Source organism: Dermochelys coriacea, chromosome 1 (genome assembly GCF_009764565.3).
Source record: "Dermochelys coriacea isolate rDerCor1 chromosome 1, rDerCor1.pri.v4, whole genome shotgun sequence".
NCBI lineage: Eukaryota > Metazoa > Chordata > Testudines > Dermochelyidae > Dermochelys > Dermochelys coriacea.
Window position 1 is genome coordinate 55,577,518 of NC_050068.2, and position 27,507 is coordinate 55,605,024.

Sequence of the window (27,507 nt, forward strand, 5' to 3'; positions counted from 1 at the left end):
CTCCAGTTAATTATTGAGCGAGAGGAGATGGCTTCATGGTCTCTCTATGGCTATATCTACACGGTACACCACTAGTGGCGGCATGTAGCTACATGCTGCAGTGAAAGGTGGGCTGCTCCCATGCTGCGGTGTGAAGCTACATGTGTCAGTGAAATGCTCTGGCAGAGCTGCTGCTGCGGTGACTGGAGCCTTTCCTTGCTGCCTGAGTCTTCCATTCGATAGGGAAGCAGCGCGATGCTACACTGCTGGTTTTAGTGGTGTAGAGGGGGCAGGCACTGCTTGGGAGTGTACAGAGCTGTGGAGGGCACATATCCACAGAGTTCAGGGGTCTTTATTCATCTAAGCAGTGCCTCCCCATCTACATTGCTTTTTATAGCTTGCTAGGGATGTGTGCAGTGTATGTACTCTGCATGCCACCATAAGGACCATGCAGTATAGATATACCATATGAAGGATGACCTGTAGTTCCCTGGAACCACAGGTTTTCCTTCAGAGATACAAAGATCAAATTTCCCAGGCAGTTACTGTGCAGGAATCTTTCAGATGAGATATTGAAAACCTAAGTGTACCTGCTTTTGTGTGGACAATGAAGATACCTCTTAACAGAGCACTTCTGATCTTTCCTGGACCAATATTGCACTGCACTGTGCATCTCCCCAGGGGTGTCTGAGTTTTAGGAAGCCACAGGAGATAGAACTAGAAGACACCTTATGAGATCATTCAGTCCATCTCCACTGTCCAGGCAAGATGGTTCCCTATAGCACATTTTCTGGTGTTTCGTTCAGCCTAGTTTTAAATGTCCCAAACAATAGGGTTTGTAGCACTTACTTAAAAAGTCTATTCTATAGCCTAATGGATTCCATTTTCAGGAAGTTTTTCTTTTTAGTTAGCCTAAAGATGTTTCCTTTAATTTCATCCCACTGCACCTAGTTATACCCTGTTTTACCACACTAAACACAACAGACACCATTAAAAAGTCAGTTTCCTACAATTAATACAGTTATGTGGTATACCAGGTAAATGCTAATTTTTTAAAAAAAAATAATCAGCATTCTAATTAGCCTTTTCCTTTGGTGTGTTTGTAGACTGTTGTCTTTCCCACAGCCACTTAGCTGTCACTCAGCCAAATGGGACAGGTACTGACTGAAGGGAAAGTGAGTGGGCCTTAGTGAAGCAGTATGGTGCTATGACAGAAGCTCATCCTGCTGTCCCTGATTTTAATGTCCCAGGCTGGAATCTCTGAAACAGGGTGGGCTTCATCCCCCAAGAGACGGCCCAGTATTGCAAGATGACCATCTCTGGAAACCTCTCAATGACATGTTAGGCTGGGAAATGCAGTCCATCATGGTGGCCAACTTTGTAGGTATGTCTTTGGCAAGGCAGGCTGGGAGATGTAGTTCACAGTCTCTTTCTCCACAGGGGGATTTGTGGTAAGGCAAAATGTGAAAACAGCTCCCCTTTCATATTCAGGAAGGGCATATCAGGAAAGAAACAGGAAGAAACAAGGGCTGTTTAAAATCCACTGCTGGAGGACTCTTCTACTTTGCACCACCTCTTTAGAAATGATTCTTCATATTCCAATTTTTGCTATCTGTGTCCAACTATGTACTGCAGTCTTGGTAGAAGCCACAGTTTTAGCTTCAGGTAAAATTAACCCTTTATTTTGCATAAAAATCCCCATCTCCCGACACTCCATTTCTGGGAACATCCCCAGATATACGACAGAAGTGTACCACAAGTCCTGGTATTCCAAACAGCAGGACACTGCACCAAGTTACACACAAGAAAGAGAAATTAGGAGCTAATTAAATGAATTCCTCTGACCGCCAGAACATTTTTGTTGCTCTTTCCTGAACTCCCTCCAAACTGTCTCTCTTATTAGTAATGAGGTATGCAGAACTGAACACACCAAATGAGGCACAAGAACACTACAGTCATATAAAGGAGGATACTAATTTCCAGCTCTACACATAGCTATGGAGGCTGATGGCCTGATCTGTTAAAGAAGGAAGCACTTTACACAGCTCTGTGACACTCCCATCTGGTTGACTCTGAGCAGAGTGCAGTACAGAGGAGTACAGCTTGAGGAGTTCTGTAACTCATTAAGCCTCCTCTGAGGCAAGTGGGCTCATCGTTTAGACTTACTCCTCATCCGTTATCGATTCATGACAGGTATCGCAGACTCTCACTTCAAACTCAAATCCCATCAGAGGTATGGAGGAGCGCTTAGAGCTGCATTTGCCACACACTGCTTTCCCACACTTCCGGCAGTGATGCTGAAAGAGGCAAGCCAAAAAAGGATTGGTTAGAATGGACAAAGCAAAGCACAGCAGTGATCTCCTCTTAACTTCACCCATTCGCCTCAGCAGAACTCACCTGGGGCCAAAGCAAATTCTCTAAACCCCCATTCGGGACAGAAGGAGAAAAAGCTGAATAGTAGGAAAAAACTAGTCTCAATTTTGCATTTCATTACCTTTCACTAACAACTACATCAGCTAAGCATCTGGGGTAAGCCAACTATGGATGGCCAAATGGGGGCAGTGTGGCCTAGTTGACAGAGCACTGAAATGGGACTAGAGAGCTGGATTCTGGTCCTGGCTCTGCCTCCGGCTTCCTGGGTGACCTTGGCCAAATCGCTTCCTCTATACCCATTTCACAGACGGGGAAGTGAGGCACAGGGATATTGACCTTTATAGAGCACTTTGAGAGTGGTGGATGAAAAGAGCCACAAAAAAGCTAGTTATATTATTATGTGGTGAATTTAGATCACAGCTATTTTACTTACTTTAGTCCGTATCACTAGCTAGAGTAAATATCTTTGGAACCATTTCTCAGCCTGGTGTTCTGACCAGGCAAAAAGCCTCTGACTGGTTATTCCCTTTTGTATGTGGGGTGCAGGGGGAAAAGAGTATTCTCATTAGTGTGTGGGCAAATCAATGCATGCAAGGCACATCAGTGTTACGAGAATTGCCTGTGTATCATTAGGAGACACTATCTTTTTATCAGTATTATACAATTACTTTCAGGACACTGAGCGAATCCTTCTGCTTCTTCAAATATGATCTCAGATACGAACACACATGCAAATATACATTCCTGACAGGCAGCTCAATGTGGTCCCTTTTGCCACTTTTTCAGTCTCAACAAAAGGAGCAGCAATACTTCAAGCAAAATGAATCAGAGTAGGATCTCACACAGTGAGCTGGGCTCTGGGATCATATATTAGGATTACAGGGGACAGCGAGTTTCCCCTCTCTGCTGGCTTTGTAATACTGGAACGCTGCATTGGTTACTGTTGGAGAGCCAGATTACATCTCAGTGTTAAACTGAATGCCTGACATTGCCCATGTAAAGTCAAGTGCGCGGATTCTCCTCAGCTTTTTACAATCCTTCCTAATAAAACAGGCCTGGAAACGCCTTTGGCAATGTGACAATTGCTACCTAACACTGTCCATTTTTCTCACACTGCAAACTGGAGACCAGTTTTGCTAATAACTCTGGGCAGTTGGAATAGCAATTATGGACATTTGCCTTGGAATGGAAAGCAATGACCTTTTTAGTAGACTATTATACTGGTTCCATTAGAATCTTCAGAAGTGAGATTTGGGCCACGTTTGTTTGTACAGAATATTCTTGTTGATATTAAATGAGATTAATGTGGCTAAACCCACATGCAACTCAAAATTTACCCAAGCCAATGTACAGTATGCATTTTCTATAGAAATGGATTGCAAAAAGTGCTTCTGTTTGTGAGGGCCAAGATATTCACCCATCACCAGGCCTTTGCCTGCCCATTCCCCCCTCTCTTGGCATGAGGGTTGCTAAATGCCTTTAATCTCCAAGCAGCCAACAGAAAAGTTAAACAAGTTTCTATATATGTGAAAAGTGTTAAAATACTTCATTGAACTATCAGATATACTGTTCTCTTAAATTATTCCATCAATACAAAACAGAACAAACCTGTCTAAGGCCTATTTTCTTACTGTCCCACATCTGTTTAAAATTCCAGAAGAAAGGCTGGTCACACTTTTGACAGGAGTCACTGTCCAACCATTCTGGTGTCTGTAACACACAAAAGGGTTATGATAAATAGGCAGAAAAGCTTCAGGTAGGAATTAAATAGCAGAACAAGCCATGTGGCTTCTATTGCAATAATTAAAACAGTGTTTTGCTGAACCTGTCTAGAAAAACACTTTTTCAGCCGAAGGTGCATTGGAAAAAAAAAAAAAAAAAATCAAAGCGTGCCCCAAGATGTATTTTGCTGTGTTCTGAAAGTTCACACAGGAAGAACGTTTCTCATCATAAAGGAGGATTCTATTCTGAAAGAAAGGCCAACATTTGACAGAAACATGGATGCTTAAAATCAGATGCCTGAAATGAATGGTGTGATCCTGAGTACTCCAAACTAGCTCCTCTGAGAGTTGCAGGTACTTGACACTCCTGAGACTCAGACCAGGGTTCCTGAAACTCTCCCTGGACCCACTTGTGGGTGGTCAGCACTACTTAGAACCAGGTCATTCATTTTTAGGTGCCTAAACATTCAATGTTTGAAAATGTTGCTCAATCTTTTTAATTGTAATTGGCTTTTCTGAACCTCCTGCCGTCAGACTGTTGTGTTTCAAGTCACATGTGTGGGGGTGGCAGGCAGATCCTGAACAAGCCTGAACAAAAAGGAAGTTGGCTCTATCCTGCTTTTGCATTTATATACTAAAGCTAACATTTATTTTTAGTAAAATCTTGTATTTTCTAATGCAGTTTGATCGAATGCTATGCTCATCATGCTGTGAATGAAGTGGGTAAGAATTATTCCTGGGGGAATTCTGCGTCACTGCGCAAGGCAGAATTTTGCCGAGATTAACGTTGTGTGCGCAGAACACTTTCCCCACCACAGAAATGGGCTGCAGAGATGTTGGCCACCACTAGGGGCGATGACCTGGCAGAGTTCAGCTCACAAGCAGAAGACAAGGCCAGGGGGAGTGGGAGGGAACTGGAAGGTTCCCCCCAGGTGCCATTCCCAGCATGCCCTGAAGGAAGAAGACAGTGTGCAGGAAACTCAGTGCAAGCCCGGGACCCAGCATCAGGCTGTTTCTCCCTCTGGATCCCTGGGCTCTAGGAGGGTAGGGGGTGTGATTGTCTGGGCCGGGGGTGGGGGGAAGGAAAAGGGGGTAAGAGTGTCTGGGCCGAAGGGCCCCCCCGCCTGGGCTCTGTGAGGGAGGGGGTAGAGAAACAAGAACTGCGTTGTCATAGGGCTTTCTTTAACTCTGTTCCTGGGGGATTTTTGTGCATGTCTGTATTGTTACAGAGTTGCTGACAGGTATTCTGAAAAAATTACAAAAATAATTGTAACCGGCATGATTATGTAGTGTTATTTTGACAAATATAATTGGCAGAATTTTTAATTTTTTGGTGCAGAATTCCCCCAGGAGAAACCTCAGTAAAGACTATCCTCAATAGCCTGTCACCCTTACCCAAGTCCCAGCGTGAGGAGTGATGATGAGGACTCAATTCTCTACTGCGAGGGGAAGTCTGGTAAACTAATGCTTCCCCGGACCCTGTTTTGCTATCATGCCCCCTGCTGGCAGCAGACAACAGGGAAACAACTAAGTGATAGCAGCTGTATTAGCAGGGGCCTGAGCTCTTCAGGAGCGCTCCCACCTCCTTGCCACTGGTTTGTCTTTGGGAAGCAGGGGCACTCCTCTCCAATGTGCAGCTTCCCCCCTCATGTTTCCCTCTCTCTATCCTTTGTCTTTCTCCTGCCTCCCCATCAGTAGGGCCCCTCCTTGAAGTTGCTGCTGCCTGCTGCATTCTCTCATCCACCCTCACCCTCACCTTTTGCAAGGTTGCTCTAATATAAAAACACTTCACACCCATTCCTGACTATTAGGTGTAGAAGAGGATTGTTTAAAAGACTGCCTCATTAAGTACAAACCCAACTAACTGGAATGGCTTCAGAAGATGCACTAGCTGCTTGGGTATGAAACATTAAGGAATGAAATGCACAATACTGTGGTTAAATAAGGTTAGATTATGATGGAGTTTCGCAAAAGGAAAAAGCAAGGTAAGGCTGATGAAATCCTTAAACTCAAGCTTTCACTCCAGCCCCCTACGATGGAACAAGTCCTAAAGAAACTGAACTGCAGCTTGTTTTGTTAGGTTATTTCAAAAGTGCAGGTGCTTTAGGGGTAAGTCCCACTGTCTACTTTTCTAAAAGTAACCAAGTCTTTAATTAGATGTGTGTTCTGAGACAATAAGGTTTTCCTCTCCTACGCACTGAAGCACAACATTTGAAAAAGGTAGATATTGCTTGTGACAGTAACTGCTCAGAAGTAAAATGGATACAACTTCTATCCTCTTTCAAATGTTCCTTTCTTATGGCCTTTTAAGACTGAAAGATAAAATAATTTATAAGGATTAAAATATGAAATGGCTTAATTCCTCCCTTGTGCAATTCCAGAGACATGGTAAAGTGGTAATATCAAAGTGAATACTACACACACATCAAGTGGAAAATCTAATCAGTGAAAAATGCCACCAAAGCAACAGCCAGAAAATTTCAAGAAAAAAAGCACTTCAGAAATGAGCCCAAGGCAAAATATTTTATACTAAAATCTTAAGGATTAGTGCTTTGGAGTCAATGTAGCAATATATATATACTCCCTCCTGACAACAAAAACGAGCCAATATAGACATATCTATTAACACCTGATGCTAAACACTCATTTAGCTAATTATATTTCTTACCCACTTTTCAACCAACTCTCTAACAATAAAGCAGTTTGTTTTATAACAAAGCGCTTTTCAATTTTAAACCTTTGTGGTTGCCTTGTAAAACATTAAGTAACATATTATTTCTGGATGTTAAAGTTACACCAAAAGGGAAAGGGCAGTTAGTTACATGGAACTGGAGGCTCTTTGAGATGTGTGGTCCCTATCTGCATTCCACACATGGGATATGCATGTGCACCATGCACCCGAGTAATTTTTTTTTTTGCAAGCAGTGTCCATTGGCCTCCTCATGCTCTGAGCCACAGGCACAAAAGGTGGTGCAGGCTGACATTTCTCCAGTTTTCCATTCTTACCACAGTTCAATCAATCAATCTGCTACAGAGGAAACAGAGGATAGGTAGCAAATACAGATAGGGACCACACATGAAGAACTTCCAGTTATAGGTAGGTAACCTCTTTCTTCTTCAAGTGATGGTCCCTCTGTATATTCCACATATGGTAGATTAACAAGTAATAGTCAGACAGGCAGTGGGTGCAAAAGTTATAGCTGACAGTAGTACAGCAATCTCAGGTGTCATTAGTAACAAGAGTAGTGAAAAAAAATCCCACAGAAGTGAGGTTTTTAATGTGGGTTGTGTCCCTTTCAAGTGTAGTTCCATACTACAGAATGACCAGAAATGCCATCATGCAACTCAGAACTGCCCATTGCAGGCATTCAGTCATATAGAATCATAGACTTTAAGGTCAGAAGGGACCATTATGATCGTCTAGTCTGACCTCCTGCACAATGCAGGACACAGAATCTCACCCATCCACTTCTGTAACAAACCCCTAACCTATGTCTGAGCTACTGAAGTCCTCAAATTGTGGTTTAAAGACTTCAAGGTGCAGAGAATTCTCCAGCAAGTGACCCGTGCCCCAGCTGCAGAGGAAGGGGAAAAAACCCCAGGGCCTCTGCCAATCTGCCCTGGAGGAAAATTCCTTCTCGATCCCAAATATGGCGATCAGCTAAACCCTGAGCATGTGGGCAAGACTCATCAGCCAGACACCCAGGAAAGAATTCTTTGTAGTAACTTAGATCCCACCCCATCTAACATCCCATCGCAGGACATTGGACATATCTACTGCGAATAGTTGAAGATCAAGATGACCTTACTTTAGTGACTAAGGCTTTGTCTACACTCCAGAAATGGGCCAATTCAGCAGTTAAAGTGTAGTTACACCCCATATGATAGACAAGGACAAACTGAAGTTTGCAAAGATTGATTTATTCGGGGTTTACCCCAGTTACAAGGAAGTGCAAAACATGAGCTCAATGAGTGCAAACCCTGCATGTCCTTGTCTACACCTAAGGATCAGCACTGTTACAACTACAGAGACTACAGAACTGAGACTACTCTCAAGCCTACATAAAGCACAGAGTAGGTTTTTACTACTTTTTATGTCATTAGCCACAGAAAGCCAATACGTTATGAATGTGCAAGGAGGATTCTATTCTCTTACGCAGCAAAGTAATTGTTTATTAATTGCCAATCAGTTACTCCTGTCCAAAACTATGAGCAGTAGTGGGATTACACATTTGTAACGCAGGGCCTAATTTAGTGATTTTTGGCTAAGGTAGGGAAAAAAAACCCAACTCAAATGGCAATTTGAGTTTCCAGAACGAGCTGTTTAAAAATCAAACATCCATCCTTTTACTTGTAAACTGACAGCCCTGAGATTTGATTCACTAGGGTTTCCTCCCCCACCTCCATCATTGCTAAAACATTAAATTAGGCCTTTGCTGTAATCCCACTACCACTAAGCTTTGCACAAGTGTAACTGACTGAAATTTAAACAATCATTTTGATGCATAAGAGAACAGAAATCCTATTTGCACACTTGTAACTAAATCCTGAGTCAATGAAAAACACAGGCAGAACACATCACGATGCTTTCTTCAGAGAGTCACTTTTCAGAGCACTCAGAGCACAAACTATTTAGTAACATACATAAAACACAAACTCCCTGCTACATAACTATCCTGAACCACTAGATCACACACAAAGCCATACATCTTCACATGTATAACTGGAGCATTCCTAAAACACCAATTTATTTTCTAACCTTTAAAAAGATACCAATCAGATTCAAAATTACATGCTTTAGAAAGGCCCCAGCTTTTTAGAGGATGAGCAAGAGATAGATATCTACCTCTTGTCTCTCAACATCCATATTCCAGATAACAATTCCACCATCTGCACCACAAGAGATGAGCTGTCTTGTGTGGGGAGCATAGGAGAGACACTGAACTTTATCGCTGCAAAAGAAACATACGACATCAGTTAGTCAAAGGTTTAAAGATATGTCCCAAGGCAAAGTAACTAGTTTGCCATATTTTTCTCTCTCAGCTCATTCATGTATAAAATTCACTAGTCCAACCATTCCAATTAGTAGATTATATATTATGTACTGTACTATGTGCTGCCAGTTTAGTCCCCATTGGGTAGTGCACCACTTATTAGAGGAGGATTTAAAACAAGATTAGTTTCCAGACATAACTATTGCTTTTCCAGTTAATTAGGTTGGAGATCTTAGCTTCTCTGAAAGCCATGGTTGCACTGTAATTGAATGACCTCTGAGAGCATAGTCCCAAATACCTATAAGCACTATGGTAAAGTGTTCGCTCTCTCTCAGAACAAATGTGTGTCAGTTATTGGTTAATTTGTTAAATCCCCACATAGTGCCTGTGAACAAAGCCATGAAAAACCCAACGTTATCTGGCAACTTGAAGAGAAAAATACTTCCTAAGGTGCTTCAGTGAGCATTCGAATCTAACACTAACAAATGAAAAGAATTTCAAATAGAACAGAACTGATAAGGCTGTTGCCCCAGATCTTCTCAACATTTTAAGATTAAAGGTTTTTAGAAAAATGGACTATTCCTCCTTTTAGAAAAGAAGTACCCGTGGCACTTTAGAGACTAACAAATTTATTAGAGCATAAGCTTTCGTGAGCTACAGCTCACTTCATCGGATGCATTGCATTGCATCCGATGAAGTGAGCTGTAGCTCACGAAAGCTTATGCTCTAATAAATTTGTTAGTCTCTAAGGTGCCACGGGTACTCCTTTTCTTTTTGCGAATACAGACTAACACGGCTGCTACTCTGAAACCTATTCCTCCTTTTATTATTCTTTGTCAAGCATGAAAAAAGTGTGCTCAGCTCTATAGAAGAGAGAAATATCAAGGCCCAGAAAACTTACTATCTAGGAGACAGACACAGAAAGAAGACACTGATAACAAGGGGGAAGGAATTACTTGAGCTCACTTTGTTTTCTTGCACTGGTCTTTTTTTGGGGGGACTGAGGGGGCCTCCAGAAGAAATGGATGTTCAAGATGGGGGTGGTTCAGCACCCTGACATTAGGTCAGAATCTTCACCCCACACTTTGACACCAGCATTGCTTGACATCAAGCCAGGCTCATACTGAGAAGTGCTTTAATACTGGTCCCTTATGTTGTATATGGATGCTCCTGTATGTAGCAATGCTTTTAGAAGGCAATTTAGAACAGCACCACACTACTGTATATCTATAACTTGCCAATTCAAAGGCAGCACTGTGTGGAAATGCTATCTTTACCGTGGTTCTATCTAATGCAATGCATTACATCACTGAACCAGCACATTCTCCAACACTATCATATTGCAAATAAGATACAGAGGTTTGCCTGCGTGTTAGATGCTGTGACGCTACAACAATAAACCACGGCAGGGCACGCAGCAGTCGGCTTTAACATAAATAGGCATAAAGACTGAGTGTTTCAGTGAGGAAATCCCAGGCATGCACTGCTGGAGTGGTACAGAACCACAAAATCAAGGCAGCCCAACCAGTCAAGCAGAAAGTGCCTTTGAACAGTCAGTCTGCCCAGTCGCAGTAATTCAATGGTTGGAAAAGCAAGCATGTGTGAAATTAGGCTTTAATATTGTGTTAGACTACAAATACCAAGTCATCCTCTCCTCTCTGGGTCTAGTAAGTCTGGTTCCTACCTCTAGTGTATTCCCCTTTACAAGAGCAGGAGCCAGTTCTGCCTTGCTCAGTTGCTGATGTTTAGGAACGCGCATTTAACACGTTGACAAATGATGGCTAATTAGACAGAGCACCTTGGGTACAGCATGGATTCTACATACATTCACATTAAAAAAAAAAACTTGGTTAGCATGGAGTTAAAGAGGCTAGTACTCTGAATCCTGTGTTCCCTCAAGGGGGGAAGACAGAACCCTATGGGGAAAACAACCTCTCATTAAATGTAGTTAATATTGGTAATACACAAAGATACAGGGAATCACACATAAATCCCATGCATAGACGTAAGAACACACTCCTTGGTTCTGCTTCCAAGAGTGACTGCTGCATTTTGTTTTTCTCCCCTACACACAGGAGGAGGAAAAACTCTTCAAACGTACTTGTGTCCTTGTAATTCAATGGCTGTTCCTTTTCTTCCTCCTATGTCCCACATAATAATGGAATGATCTGAACTGCCTGAGAACAAAACTCGCTGCACTGGGTCCCAACAAAGAGCAGTGACACCACCTAAAACAGGAGAGAAACAGTACAGTTTTTTAATTACAACTGAAAGAGGAAGGGAAGAATGTAATAAAAAGTGAGTCTCAACAATTTAAAGAGATGTGACTTAAGTTTAAACACATCCAACACACCCTGCATGTGCACCACCACACTGCAGGACTTCCCAGCTGAAATATCTGGCGCAGAATGAGCCCCACTGAAAAGCCTAGGAAACCAGAGCCAAATTCTAATCCTGTGTTTCTGCTGGTGCAGAGCCCAGCCCCAGCTCTGTAGCTCATGCAGGATGAGCCCAGTGAATGGTAAACAAGACCTGGGATACAAAGTCACCTCATGAGTGGTCAAAGAGCTGCTATGTGGCCACCCATCTCCACACCTGCAAGCAGAGTTTGTGATTAAGAGTGGAGACACTGGGGAGTAATGAGAGGCGATGCCACCACAAAAATTGCAGCATGAGAACTGAGCAGCCTTGCCTCAAAGCTAATAAATCAGAGGGTTGTCAAAACACTTCCCACACTCTCTGCACCAGCTTACTGGTTTGAAGTGGAGTGGTAGGCCAATATGGAGATCCACTGAGGCCAAAGAACAGCCATGGGGAAAAAGAAATTGATCAATCAAGAATGAGCTATCAACCCCCCACTCTATAGGCACCTGTTATATGGTGGGCTGACACACCAACCACAAGGACAATGCTTTTAAGTGTTTTGTAAGAGAGCCCCAAGAGCAACGTGATCAGTCAGCTCCTGCAATGTGTACTGTACTTTTAAACATCAACTCGTTAAATGCTTCTTGTCACATCCTGGAAACACTGCGCATAGCATTCTAAACCCTAAGCAGTTCGATTGACTACCAATGGGAATCCTCACATGCATGTGTTAGCAGGATCAGGACTTTATCTACTCAGGTCTTCCTCTATCAGGGCTTTAGTTGTTGCAGCATTTCCCATCAAAGTACCTTAATTAAGGTGCAGAATTTTCACCATTTAAGTCTGGCTTTTCTCCTGTTTTTAGTAATACAGAATTACCACCCTTTACTTGTTGACAGTTTAAGCTCATCTATTGTGCTCCCCAAAATACAGACATTTAAATTCAAACTATCACAGCTGCTTTCAAATTTCAAAAAGTTCATCCCATGGTAATGCAGAGCCTATATGAAGAACCAGAGAGGATTATTTAACCTTAAACTTTACCTGTATGTCCCTTAAATGTTGTGACAAGGCTGCAGTTCTCTTGCTCTAGTTTGAGAATCGTTACCTGCCCAGAATGATCACCTATAAACACATGTCGGGTCTCAACATCAAATCTGATTGAAAGCATTGAGGAATTTTTTATAAAGGCTAGACAAAGGTTCTGAATTCTGGGATGTATCTATAAGACTATGTTGCATTTTTATGAAGTTACATAGCAGTTACTCGATTTTTTGTTTAAACACATCAATTACCTCTAGGAAGAGGACTCCTCCTTCCTTCTAAAATGGTTTCAAGTAGATGGCAGTGGCTGTTCTTTGAGAGACCTGCTTTGTGTCTTATGACATATTTGGGGAATTGCCAGTTTTAACAGGTGCATCCTGAAGTGTGGTCTAAACATGGCGAGATTACAATCAATTACTGGAATAATCCGTTTTGACAGGTTATAATCCCTCAATCTAATTTTAGTTGCATTTCAGATATTTGAGGAATGGGTTATTAGCACTGACAGGCTGCATTGCACGGATGTCTTTTGTAATCAAAGGGTACATTCACACAGCAAAAAACCCATAACAATGAGTCTCAGAGCCAGGTAGAGACTTGGGCTTGTGCTACGGTGCTAAAAATAGCTGCATAGACGTTCCTGCTGGGGTTGGAGCTCGGTCTCTGAAGCCTGGGGAGGGGGTTGAGTTTCAGACCTGAACATCAGCCCGAGCAGGAATGTCTACATGGCTATTGTTAGCACCGCAATGCAAACCCTACAAATGAGAGTCTATAGACCCAGGCTCTGAGTCTCTCTCTGCTGCGGGTGTTTTTCTTCTGCAATGTAGACATACCTAAAGAACTATGTACTCTGAATTCAAGAGGCACAGCAGACAACACAGTCTGGAATTAACAGGGTAAAGGGGTTGTTAGTGCTACCAGTCTATTACTTATATTTGTTAGTGTTAATACAGAGGAGTGGCTGTTCTGATGTGATCTAAGGGTCCAATTCAAATGGTTTCCAAGCTGTCGGAAGAGTTCCCAGACCCCTAAAGGGAACTATCCAGCAGAAAGGACAAGATCCTGTGTTAATCAACACTTAACACTAATGAGGGCAAATATTTTAGAAGTGGAATTTATTCTTCACTATTTACACTTTTTTGCATTTCACTCAGCCTGGACAGGGCAAAAAGGCTGGTCAATTTCACTTATTTGTACAGAAATTGGTTTAAAGCCAATTTGATCTTTAGGTTCTCATGAACTAGTAAAATGAGCAGTTACTGTGCTTTAGATACTATCAGAGTACAGTTGCACTAACAACTGATTGAAATCTCCATTGTGGCAGTCTTTCTAAAAGACTGTTTTTAAACTTACAATGTATCACTGATGAAAGGAGAGAGTCGACATTTCTTTTGTCAAGCAGCGAGGGGCAGATCTTGGAGAATTAACCTGTTTGTGAATAACATTTTAGGAATCATTTACTCTTCAGCTGAGCCCATATTTCAAAAGCATATTGTTCTGTTCCAAGGTAGAGGATGCATGCTCATTATTTCATATTAGGTCATTTAAATTTTTGCCATGTGTGTGCACACACACACACACACAGATCCGATCACTGACCTACTTTGCTGCTATTATAGTTCCCAAAAGAAAAAGCATGTTTTAAATGAAGCTCCCATCAATCTCTATTTTACAAAGAAGACCACAATAGAATGCAGCTTTTAAGAATGAATAGGTCACGGAGTTTTTAAAAATAAATGTTTAAATCTAAATATACCTCATGCATAAAGAGGACAAAGCTATGAGGGCTGACAATTTTTAACTAAGTTTTAAAAATTATTTCCTTGTAAGGTTTTGAATGTAGATGGGTAAGATGATGGAGGCCTGAAAATGGCTGTTTTAAACAAAGATGTGCCAAAAACAAAAGAATCAGAGAAAAGCTAAGATGTTAACAAAGGATACTGCAGGCCACAGGCCCCCGCGCTGGTGCGATACCCTCCGAGCCGCTGCCCACTCTCCGAGCAGTGCCATGTGAATTGCTTGTCCTGTCCTGTGCTTAACACCCATTCCATCTCCAAGACAAACAGAATCATTATAACCCTGCCTTGGTGAGCTGGAAAATCAAGCAGAAAAACAACACACCCATATAACACTGAAGAGAGTCACTCATCTGCTATCCAAAAAAATCCATGAACATTAATCCCGTCCCACCAAACCAGTTCTAGGATCCAATCCTGCAAGCCTTTATTCACACCTGTAAGCCTAACTGATGTCCTAATAGGATTGGCCATGTGATTAACTATATATGTAACGGCCCAATCTTGCCAACTTATGTCTGTATGATACAGTAGAACGTCAGAGCTACGAACACCAGTTACAAACTGACCACTCAACCACACACCTCATTTGGAACCGGAAGTACGCAATCAGGCAGCAGCAGAGACCAAAAAGGAAATGCAGTACAGTACTGTGTTAAATGTAAACTACTAAAAAATAAAGGGAAAGCAGCATTTCTCTTCTTAGTAAAGTTTCAAAGCTGTATTAAGTAAATGTTCAGTTGTAAACAGCGTAACATTTTACAAATGTTCAAAGTTACGAACAGGGCCATCCCTAGCCATTTTGGTGCCCTACGCAGCCCCCCAGGCCTCCGTGGGGGGAGGGAACTGGGGAGAAGGGGGAAAACCGCCCCCCAGCACTTGCTGGAAGAGTGGAGCAGGCTGGGGCCGGGTCGCTCTACTTACCGCCAGTGAGTGCAGGTCCGACACCTGCTGCAGTCCTCAGGGGAGTGGGGGCAGGACTGGGGCGGAACAGTACGCAGCTGCGCAGGGCACCAGGAAATGTGGTGCCCCAAATTTCGTGGTGCCCTACGCAGCTGCGTACTTTGCACATGGGTAGGGATGGCCCTGGTTACGAACATTTCAGAGTTATGAACAACCTCCATTCCTGAGGTGTTCGTAACTCTGCGGTTCTACTGTAATATACCTTTGCTTACACTTGCATTTTTCAGGAATAATCCCATCATTGCAATACCACTGGCAATGCTAGCATGGGCAGGGCTCAAGGCTGGCATTTTTAGACCAACTAAGCAGGCTTAGATAACATAGTGGTACAAATGCCCATGCCCTGTCTACACTCCCACCATTACTATCACTGGTGGGACTGCGCAGGTGGAAGTGCAATTACAGGTTTTCTGAAGATTTAGTGTAGACACAGCCTTAAACTAAAGAAGAGTTTTAGCACTGTACACACATTGTTGGAATCCTGGTCACAGATGACAAATCAGAGTCGGTTTGTTTCAGTGCATCTCCTTGTGCGAATGGAAACCGATGAGGGATCTGCAAATGCGTCTGCACGTCAGGCAGAAGTGGCTGCATGTTTTTGCCATAGCCTGCTTTCTTTACTCCCACCTATCTTTGACGTTTTCTGTTCTGCTGTTCTCCATGGCTTTAATGGCAGACCAATAGGCCTGCTGCCATCGGCAGCAGCAGTTTCCTCTGTATTTGTGTTGACTTGGTCAGCCTTTAGGTGAGCTTTGAGACTGTGCTTTTTCGCTTTCACTGGCCTCCTAGCACATGTGCTCCTGTTTTCAACTGTCCATAAAACATAGCTTTGGGGAGTTGTATCGTCCAGGCACATGAGGTGACCAGACCAGCCAAGTTGCCCCTCTATGATCACAGATTCAATGCTAGTCATGCAGGGGCTGGTCCAGGACTTTGATGTTTGGTATGCTGTCCGACCACTCGATGTTACAGGAGAGTTGGAAACAGTAAACGTGAAAACTGCGCACACATGATACACAGGAAAATTATTGAAATAGGATGTTGAAAAAGGTGCTATATAAAGATCACAGCTGGTCAATATCAATAAAACAGCCGAACAAATAGATTTTTACTTCTACATAAATAAAACCCTCAAGAGCTTTTAACCTAAAAAACGGAGCTCTACCTATCATTGATTCTGTGAAGTGCTGATTTAAGTAAAAAAAAGTGGATTGAAAAAAAAAAAAACAACTTACGGATGTATTCCCAGCTGTATCATAACAGTGAATGCCATATTCCTCAATACACAAACCTATTGGTTTACTGCAGTTCTAGGACCTTGAGACATATGTCAGGCAAAGCAGGCTGCTCATATCAGTTTATATGAAAGCTGACACTGGACAGAGATCAAATATCTTTAGAGCTGTATTCTAAACAGATTTTTTTTAAAAAAAAAAAGCGCAAAATTACTCAGAACACAATCCTCTAATAAAGATTGGCAGATTTTTGTTGTTGCATACACTACACAAATATATGCATACTGTCTGTTGAATCCTATGGAGGGATTAGCTCTAGTCAAGAGTGTAAAATCTGTGTAAACATCTGTCGCTAGATTCCCCACTTTTCAGGATCATGTTCCTCATGGCTTGGTAACACAATTAACACACGTGGCTCTAACAGTGGCCTCCAAACTTCTATAGCAAATGGGCCAGTTTACTAGACTAAAACTTAATGAGGAACATGTCCCATTCAGCTGCATTTGCTCCAACCTGCAATAGAGTTTGGACTGTTCCTATTCCTATAGGCCTCCAAACCCATCTTGTAACCATGAAAGTGGGACTGAGAGCACATAAGACTGACTGATTTTTTTTTTTTAAGGCAATACACCCTGTACTTAATTGGTCAGAAGTGCCAGCCTTCATCTATTGATCTTGCTGAGATACAGAGAGTGGTCCCCCTCTGGTAAGCCTGCTGCAATGGGTGGGGGAAATATGAGAATTTCCCTTGCATCAGTTACACTGCATCATACTGCAGCATTCTCAGGCAACGGCAGTACTGAACACTAAGTCAGCAATAGCAAGAAATCTGTATGTACACATTAGTGTATGTGAACGTAGACACATGTATGAGCATTGAGAAAGGTGGTAGGGTAGCAGGACAAGGAAGATTTCAGCTCACTATTGATCTCCCCAACCAATGAATTTCATTTAGGCTCTGATCCTGAAGCCTCTAATGCATCCATGTAAGCTTATTGTCCCATTGCAGTCAATGAGACATTTTTAATCTAAATCAACTAAGGCATGTGTGTAAGTGGATCAGGGCCTTAACAGCACATTAGTCAGAAGATATGACGCAGTACAAGATTTTTTATAATTAATACCAATCCAGAGTCTTAAGATATGCACATACATCTTACTTTGATTCTATTTGTGCACAGTACACATTAACATAAACCTACTTATATTTTCTTGCTTGATGTTATAACACACCAGAGAGCTTAAGTGAAAGTGATCTGAAGCAAGACTTTTAAAAGCAAAAAAGTGCATTTCATCTTCATTCTTGAAGATCCAGATTCTTTTTAAGCTTTCAGGGTTATGTAACAAAGTGACCCCAAAGCACCATCTATTGAAGGAATGATGGTTTTATTTTTAACCTTTCTAAACACAGAACTTTGAAATAATTCACATTCATCTTTTGAACACTAACAGCGTTAGAGGTTTCTATGTGGAAACACCATACTTATACCATGCAGTATAGCGTTACCTACATGTCAAAGGAAGAGACACAAGAAAAAAAAAAAAGAGACTACACAATAGTCATCCGTTGACACTAAATTTATGATGAATACTGGTATAAAACAGTTTTATGACATAACAAACAAGAGTAAGGACAGCTAGATCTTTTAGAAGAGCCCATTAGTGAACATTACAATGCTATTAGGTGGAAGGTATGGATTAATATTGCTTGATCTTGGAGTAAGATATCTTTCCTTCAAAATGTAATGAGAGACTGGTCTCTAAATATATGTGGGCATTTAAGATAAAAGGGGACAGGATTTTTAGATCACTTCATTAGATATACTGGACTGCCAAAGATTCAGATAGAAAGACTGGATTTTAAAGAATTTGTCCAGGGGAAAAAAAAACACCAACACATTTCTGACAAACATTTTAAACAAGTCATTGTTTTTTCACTCCTGTAACCTCAGCATAAACACAGTATAGTATCAATCCAATGACAAACCAAGGTTTTATATTAGTAAATCAAGAATTATAGGAAATAACACTTTCTTCCTTTCTACAACAAAAGAGAAAAAGGTTTGTTTTTTTGAAAAAACAATTGATGACATTAACAAACATAAGATATAACACTGCTAACTAAGACTGATTGTATTTCTTACCCTGGTAACTTTTCACTGGTGTCATCTTGTTGTAATCTTCTGATAAAATAAACTCCTGTAAAAATAAAATAACGTTTAGAAATGTGAAATATTTGCAAATAAGTCTGTGCTCTATTTCCATAAAGTAAAAAATTTCTACCAAGTTCATATCCAACATTAGCTATAATTTTGTTGTCCAATACAAATAAATGGTTTTCTTTAAAATAAGTAACTGACTAGTAAATTTCACCTTTGCAATCTGCCCAATAAGTGATTTTACAACAGTGACTTTGAATGAAATGGAGGTGGAAAAACTGGCAACCAAAAAATTTAAAAGCAAGCTGGCCCAAGTTAATGATTTAGCTATTAGCCAACAACATGCATGCCAGGGAATGGGAGACCTGGGATCAAGTGCTTCTCAAGTACTTAAAAAGAAAAGGAGTACTTGTGGCACCTTAGAGACTAACAAATTTATTTGAGCATAAGCTTTCGTGAGCTACAGCTCACTTCATCGGATGAAGTGAGCTGTAGCTCATGAAAGCTTATGCTCAAATAAATTTGTTAGTCTCTAAGGTGCCACAAGCACTCCTTTTCTTTTTGCGAATACAGACTAAACATGGCTGCTACTCTGAAACCTGTCAAGTACTTTAGTTTCTCAAGCCAACTGGGGCTTCAATTCAATGAGTGTGTCTGTGTACTACTGCCCTCTCCTGGTTAAAAATAGGTCAGAGCCCAGATACCTGTAATTCAATTTAGAGACGCAACAGCCCTAAGTCCAACCTCTTACCAATGATAGATTATTCCTCATTGTGTTCCATTGTGTTTAAATCTCAACAGATCTGTGTGTTGGGAAGTTTTCATAGATATTAAGGCCATATTTCCTTCTGCTTAATTTCATACCACTGGTGATTCTATATCCCCTTGTACCATCCTTAAACTCAATATTTCTCCTTCTTTGGTGTTTACATGAACAGTTTCATCTGTGTATATATGGGATGCCATGGATTATTACAAGCTCTCTCTCAGTGGGAAAGGAGGAGTGGTTTGGATCCTCAATCTCAAGCACTTGTTTTGCCAGTTGCAGGAGCATTCATATCAGAGGAGGTTGTCAGCCTCCCAATGCTGCTCAGGTTTGTGCTGATTTTAAAAAGCGGCAGCAGCAGTTACATTAACAGTTTAAAAACTATTTATGAAAATATCAGCATACAAGAAAACCTGAGGAACAGTCTCCAGCCTTTGGAACACAGAGCAGCAAACCCCACGCAAGTTACTATTTATAGGGAGCACCGGTGTCCTTCGTCTGCTTGCGTTTTGAGAAAGAACAGGTCAAAATATGGGAAACTAGCTGACCTCAATGAAAAGAACCAGATAGAAGTCTTGTGATACTGGATTGCAGTGGCCTAATACCCAGATCTCAGAGTTTGTGCTTTGTGATAGGATCACATGAATTCATTCTCAGATTGAAGGTGGGCACAGACAGACACTAAAAAAGTGACTTATAATGGACTAGACAAAAAACAAGTGAAGGTGACACGTTCAGGCAGTATGGCATAACTTTGGAGCTGAAGTTCACGGAGTCCTTTCAAGGGAAAATACTGTAGGTGCATGAAATGGGTACAGGCTTAGTCAACACCCATGAGCAAGTGAGAGAAAGCTAAAAGTTCACAAGACAGCAAATGTTGAGAGACTTCATGAGAAAAAAAGTGTAACAGTGACAATGGGGGGAAAAAATCATCCTTATTGTGACTCCAGTGAAAGGGGAGAGGATCACAGAGATTGAAATAGGTAAAGGTAGCACAGAGTAAGAGGGAAAATGAGACTATAAGTAAAAATGTTTAAAATAAATGAAGTTTTAAAAGCTACAGAGTACTGGGGTATCCAATTCGTAAGAACTGCCAAAACAATGAACGGTAGACTAGTACTACAATCTTATTAGTAAAGCAAAGTATATTGTACATAAAAATAATAAAAGCCATTCTTTGACTAAAGACTTGCTAGTTATTTAAAAAAAGCTAATGTTTCCCTATAGCTTCTAAATTTCGCAGAATAACCAGGGTAATCTCAGATCTCACTGTGAAGTAGTCTATGTTAACTCTTTAAAATGGTGGCCACTTTAATCCAAAATCAGCCTACAGTAAAACGCCTCTCAGACAACCATTTCACCATAGTAAAAGAACAATCTTCCTCTAAAAGAGGCCATTATACCAAGGCACTGGATATGATCCACTAAAACTGAGGTCAGACTAATGAATATTACAGCCTGTCAGTCAAAGGTTACAAACACAAACACATTAACACATTAGCCATGCCATCAGGGGCTTGTTCACCTGCACATCTACAAATGTGATATATACCATCATGTGCCAGCAATGCCCCTCTGCCATGTACACTGGCCAAACCGGACAGTCTCTAGGCAAAAGAATAAATGGACACAAATCTGACATCAGGAATCATAATATTCAAAAACTGGTAGGAGAACACTGCAACCTCTCTGGCCACTCAGTAACCGACTTAAAGACGGCAATTTTGCAACTGAAAAGCATCAAAAACAGACTCCAATGAGAAACTACTGAGCTTGAATTAATATACAAACTAGATACCATTAACTTGGGTTTGAATAGAGACTGGGAGTGGCTGGGTCATTACACATATTGAATCTATTTCCCCATATTAAGTATCCTCACACCTTCTTGTCAACTGTCTAAATGGGCTATCTTGATTATCACTACAAAAGTTTTTTTCTCCTGCTAATAGCAGCTCATCTTAAATTAATTAGCCTCTTACTCTACCTTTTCATGTTCTCTGTATATGTATATCACTCACTCACTCACTCACTCACTCACTCACACACACACACACACACACACACACACACACACCCTTCTTACTATATGTTCCATTCTATGCATCCGATGAAGTGGGCTGTAGCCCACGAAAGCTTATGCTCAAATGAATTTGTTAGTCTCTAAGGTGCCACAAGTACTCTTGTTCTTTTTGCAGATTCAGACTAACAGGGCTGCTACTCTGAAACACGACCATATTAATCACTAGTCTTCAGTGAAAGACTTTTCACATGCTTTTGCAACAAAGCATTATGGCGTTCTGGTATAGGGAATACTATGGTCACTGTCTAGCAAAGGTGAAAGCGGAATAAGGATTACCAATGTATTGATTACTTAGTTATGCTTTAATACACAGTGGATAGATATTTGCTAGTAACACAGAGATACAAAATAGACAAACTACCATTATACACAAACTTTAACCCCCTTTTCCTTTCTTAAAAACAGGAGGTGCAATTTATAAAAAACAATGTTCCATTAACCTGAACACAATCCATAGTATTTATCTTTGTGTTTCACCCATCTTTTCTTCCTTTCCATACAAAAAAAATCTCATTCTTGCTCTGTATTCTCCTTTATATATTCTTGAGTGTTTCCCCAACATTTTTTTTTTAATTTTCTGCTTCCCTTCTGACTTTTGACCATTGTTTTCTCTTACTGCATTTTCATTCCCCTATCCTTGTCAAAAATGATTGAATTGGTTGCTCCAAAGGACAGGTATTTTAATATAGAGTGCCCTGCTCACAAAATTCATGCCTACTGCACCTATATGTTTTGTTTAGTTTCCACTTTGAGAACAATGGATTTCATTTTTAAAATCTCTACAAAAGGTAAATGTTCATTTTTCTAACCCTATATTAGTTTGCTATTTTCATGGAATATGGTTCTATTGTCAAAGCAACTGATTTCCAGTTGTTAGGCAACTTTCTGGCTCCGTCCATCATAAAGATAGAGGTCACCCACAAAGTTCAGAACACATCTGCCACAAATTGTAAGGGTTATTTCTGCAGTTCTTTCCCAAGGAATTGAAATTAGAAGAGGTGTTTGAATTTACAGGGTGGGTTGGAAAACAACTAAATTGGCAACGCTTAGTTGACCACTCGGGGTGAGTGTGTTTAGGGAAATGCATTTGGATTGGACCTATCACTACTTAAATCGGAGGCGGATACATTTGACAAAGATGGACCCCAAGATAGCTGGCTGTTGCTCTTCTGTGGCTAGCAACAATGGGTTGTAAACAAAAAGCCTTTTTTCTTTGTTTGTTTAAATAGAGTTCTTCTACATCCACTTACAATTCTGAATGCCCACATTGGTTACACATACTGCCTATCAGGATCGAAGTTGCTGCTATAAACAAATTTTTTGTTGGCAAGGTAACTGGGCTCTTCAGAGGTCTGATAGACTCTTCTTACCTACACTGTTTGCTATGATGAACCCTTCAAACATCAGTCTGATTTGTTTTTAGATACAGAATGATAAAAATGTAGGCCTGGAAGGGACCTTGAGAAGTCATTAAGTCCAGTCTCCTGCGCTCAGGGAGGACCATGTACCCCTAGACCATCCCTGACAGATGTTTGCCCAATCTGTTCTTAAAAGCTTCCAATGATGGGGAGTCCTCAACCTCCCTTGGAAGCCTGTTCCAGTGCTGAATCCACTACAAAAGCCTTGATGAACTGGGGAGAGAACTGGGGAGAACTGAGTAGGCAAGAATTATTTTGTCTTATTTGGTGCAGTATAGGCATCAGCATTGCCACAGATAGACCTCTGAATAGTAGTTGAGATAGAGAGGCCAATATTTTCCCTCAAAATTTTAATTAAAGTAACATCCTTTGTGAATTTCATTTTAATCTTTTCCCATCTGAAAATCTTGAATTTGGCCTCATAGGCAGCCTAATAGTACTCTCTTGACATCCGATAAGCAGATTGAGAACCTACTATCCTCAGACATTATTTATGTTAGCTACCAACAGAGTATTCAGTATTGTAGAAGAGGCAGAAAAAATGAACTTCGGCCCAAGGATCTCATAATCCCACTTGACAGACGATACAGTTTGGACACAAATATCCAGAGGTAGGTTCCATCTTAGACTCTTATTTAAAAGGGTGGCTGACAGCATTTTTTTTGGAGTGGGTTAGTGAGTACATTCCCCCAGGGGTAAACAGATTGGCTTCAGGATTAGAAAAGGATGAAGGCTCTTTAAAAGATAACTGTAATTGCATAGTCAACAGTAAGGTTTGTTTATCCCCCAAGGGACATTATGAAAGATGATCAAAGTGTTTTTTTTAACTGGAAAATATTGCTCAGGATTAAGGATATTAAGGATTAAAATATTTCAGAAAATGCAGAAAGTTGGGACTGCTGTACAGAGTTTGGATTTGAAGTAGGATTTTCATTCTGGGTTTAAAACAGTCTCCTTGATCTAGTTTGCATAGTAGAATTTGCAGGGCATATTCTAGAAACAAACTAAAGTTTAAGATCTCAAGTTTTGAAGTAACTCATTCTGTACAGAATACGAATCAACAGGGTGGGAGGGTGACGAAAACTACGATTTAATCTTCTTATCTCTAGAGGAAAGAAATATTCTACCTGCCACAATCTGGGTGAGCAAGCCAACATCAGTTATTCAGTTACAGACATTGAAAGTGCTTCATATGACTAAGTCTCTAAATATCTAGCAGGAGCAAACGATAGAAGATGTTAAGATCAATTCTTCCTGATGGTAAAGAGTCATTGTTCTGAATGGGCTGTTTGATGGGATCTTTTCCTTGAGGCCCAACTGAGGGCTTGCCGTCCACACAAATGCCAAGTTTGCATCAAGCTGGAGTGTAAGTCTGCCACATATTAGCCTGCCATGCATTAGATGCTCATGAAGACAAGCCCTGAGATCATGCAAGATCTTTGCTTGCAACAAGAACAGTAGGAGAATAAGTGATAGTGTATAAATGTCCTTACCATTAAAGGAGGCAGAGCTTTTAAGATACCTTTATAAAAAAGGAGGTTTCTTCTTCACAGCCACTTGCGTGGGAGACTGGCATCTCCTTCAAAGCTTAATTCTCCTTCATGTTGGAGCAGAAAGTTTGCTTTTGGAGGGAAGAGTCCCTTAGCTTCTAAGGGACCTGAAATAGACCTAAAGATTTGGAGTGAGCAATGGAATGAGAAGTACTCTTCAAAGACAGCTTTCCCCACTTCAGGCCAAGATTTGGGGATTGGGTTGCAAAGTGGGAGCACAAGAAGAAAATACAACATGATTTTGTTTTACGTGCCACCATTTCCTAAGGAAGTATGCAATCTGGCAGTGGTGATTAAAATCAATCATCGTGAGGCATAATCTGTCATCTTGTCTGAAGGTTCTGATTATAAATTTAAACTTCCAAGCTGACAAGTTATAAAGGTTGAAAATAACCACTTGTGTCACTTCTAGGAGCGAAAGGAGGGAAGTTTATCATCCACTTCGTTTTACTCCATAACAAATGGGTGAACGATTCTAATTAACTTTTGGCTAGAGGTTAAGTTAAATGGAAACATAACAGTAATTCATCTCAGCCACCAGTCTTCCAGCTCTTTTTCACCAGCTCTGGTGGAACATCTGTCCCTCTACTGATTTTGACAGTAATGCAGCCTCTCTATATACAAACACCCTCCTTCTTACAATACACTACCCCATTCACCAAAATGCCAGACATATTACTGGAATCAATCTCATTTTAAAAGTGCATGTAGAGAGAGTATTTTAACACATTTCCTTTATTTCTGAAAGTAGCATTTCTTCCCTGCCCTGTACTGATGCATTTGAAACAGTCTGGACTTTGAGTCAAAAGTTGGTTATCTTGGGAATATTTCCCAGAAATTTTGTTCTATATTTTAGAACATTTTAGAACATAACTGCTAATGGTTCAGAAAGCAGCAATCAGATGCATGACTAATTCAGATGTTGGGGGAATATTACAAAACATCTATATGCTATCTGATTTTTGCTGTTGCTGCTAGTAGAACATGCTGGTACTGACAGAGCATTTAAAGGACCAACACAAGGAAAAAATAGCCTGATAGAATAGAATCTGTGTGTAGATGTAGCCCTATACCAACAAACCAAATAAAATACAATCTCTTAGATTATAAACAACATATTTTTTCTCAATTTACTTTCTTTAGAATAAATAACATGTGTCCTCCTAGAGGATCCAAGTGCCCTGTCAATTATTTAGAATTACAAACTCAAAACACAGTTCAATCAGTTCTCCCTTTCACACACTCAGGAGCAAAAATACCAACACTCCATTATGCTGGTCACTATATTAACCCCATCCCTCTTCTCAAAGGCCAGGTGAAACAAATGCAGTGTGTGCTGAAAGATGACAAATGCAAACTAAAATCAGACTGGAGGGAAAGCTTTCCTGAAGCCCTTACAGAGAACACCCCTCATTCTGTATTAGATGAATGAGGATTTAGCATCTGCACTTCTGTTGACTGCAGCTGTAGCAGAATATAATGGGGAGATGCAGTCTCAGGCAGGCGTTCCCAGATCATTTCAGGCTTTATAAGGCAAAGCCAGCACCTTAAAACCTACCAGGGAGCTCACAGGTAACCAGGGAAGGTCCCAAAGCAAGGGGGCCATGTGCTCTCTATAGGACACCATGCTTACCAAGAAGGTTGGCTAACTTGTTCCAGCTTCCAAATCAATGTTAAGATATGGCCCCCTGTAAAGCACATGCCAAAGATCTGACCGTGAAATGTCAAAGCTACAGATAACTGTACCAGGATTCTCATTTGAAAGAATGACAGAATGCCTCTGACCACCACTGTCACCTGAGCACCTAAAAACAGCTCTTAGTCTAGTCAGACCCCCAAGTAACAGTTTCCATAATAATTACAATCCAATGGCAATAGTGGGACCCCTCTGATCCACATGGCAGATCTCTGCTTCAATATTCTGTGCTCTTTACATGCATGAATACATATCTCAGAAGTTACTGAAAAGAGAATGGACCCATTCACACTGCTGTAAATCAGAACGGACTCCATGGAAGGAAGCTGTCTCTCACAAAGGAGAATTACACCTGTGTGACATTGTATTAACAAGAGGGTAACCAGGACCAGTCTTTGTACAGTGCTCTGGAACAGTGCTATATATTACATATAAAGAGCTAGCTGTATGAGTTGAGATGCATCATATGAGAGTAACTTTACGCTCATTTGCTGTGTTCAGAGACCAATTTTGACAAGTGATTAATAATTTGATCAAAGTTGGAAAATTAAAAACTTGTTATTGGACAAGTAAACCCATATAATTTGTTTAATTGCCTAATTCCTCTAAATCCAACTCAAGTTTATATAGCAGCTAGTTTGAAATTTGTCATGGGTCTTCTTTTTTCTGCACTAGAGCGGTCAGTGTCATTAGTAGCTAGGATCAATGTTAGTCTGTCATTTAGCCAATGCTAATTAAAATTCCTCAGCACAATAATATATACATACTTCTCAAAAGGGAAGTATTTCAATGGGAAATCTTATTTATATGTACTTACTGAGATTGAACCATTGTCTAGACCTACGGACAGCCTTCTTGTTTCCGGGTTAAAAGACATGCATGAACATGGAGCTGAAAAAAATGAACATGTTGATGAAGTTAACAAAACCATGATTCTCATTGATCTTGAAGCTCTGGAGTCCCTATCTAGTTAACACACTTATGATGCTATTCTTTATTTTACCCCTTATGATAGAAAAGCATAAACATACTCTTCCTGCAACGCTATTCAGTAAATCCTGTTACATCAGGAAATAAATGAGTAGCTATATAACTACTCCTTACTTCATGATCCACTTCCCCCTCCCAATTAAATTATTTAAACAGAAAATGTTATACTAGAGCAGTTGTGGGGGGTCACAGACCCCTCAAAGAATATTGAAGACATTTCAGTTTTAAAAAGTTTTTGTGGATTTAACAGAATGATTGAAGTTAATTTTCTACATTTTCTGATCTTCAGCTATAAAGTAAGAAATTATTTCTAAGGTTTACATCCCATCAGTTTAAATTCTTGAGGTAGGAAACTCCTATGGACTGAAATGTCATT

General features: G+C 40.7%; 1 protein-coding gene across 6 annotated transcripts in view; it reads right to left on the minus strand.

Annotated features, from left to right (window-relative positions):
- WDFY2 (WD repeat and FYVE domain containing 2) overlaps positions 1 to 27,507 on the minus strand; it is a 125,502-nt gene that overhangs the window by 13,382 nt on the left and 84,613 nt on the right. For 4 of the 6 annotated variants that reach the window (XM_038386804.2, XM_043504474.1, XM_038386805.2 and 1 more), the window contains exons 3-10: positions 26,959 to 27,032; positions 18,614 to 18,668; positions 14,417 to 14,567; positions 12,476 to 12,588; positions 11,169 to 11,295; positions 8,920 to 9,025; positions 3,961 to 4,062; positions 2,146 to 2,276 (exon numbers count right to left, since the gene is read on the minus strand). In XM_038386804.2, the coding sequence (XP_038242732.1) occupies positions 2,146 to 2,276; positions 3,961 to 4,062; positions 8,920 to 9,025; positions 11,169 to 11,295; positions 12,476 to 12,588; positions 14,417 to 14,567; positions 18,614 to 18,668; positions 26,959 to 27,032 (859 nt within the window). The remainder of the gene's footprint in view (positions 1 to 2,145; positions 2,277 to 3,960; positions 4,063 to 8,919; positions 9,026 to 11,168; positions 11,296 to 12,475; positions 12,589 to 14,416; positions 14,568 to 18,613; positions 18,669 to 26,958; positions 27,033 to 27,507) is intronic. The other 2 variants (XM_043504476.1, XM_043504475.1) reach the window with 2 other exon arrangements.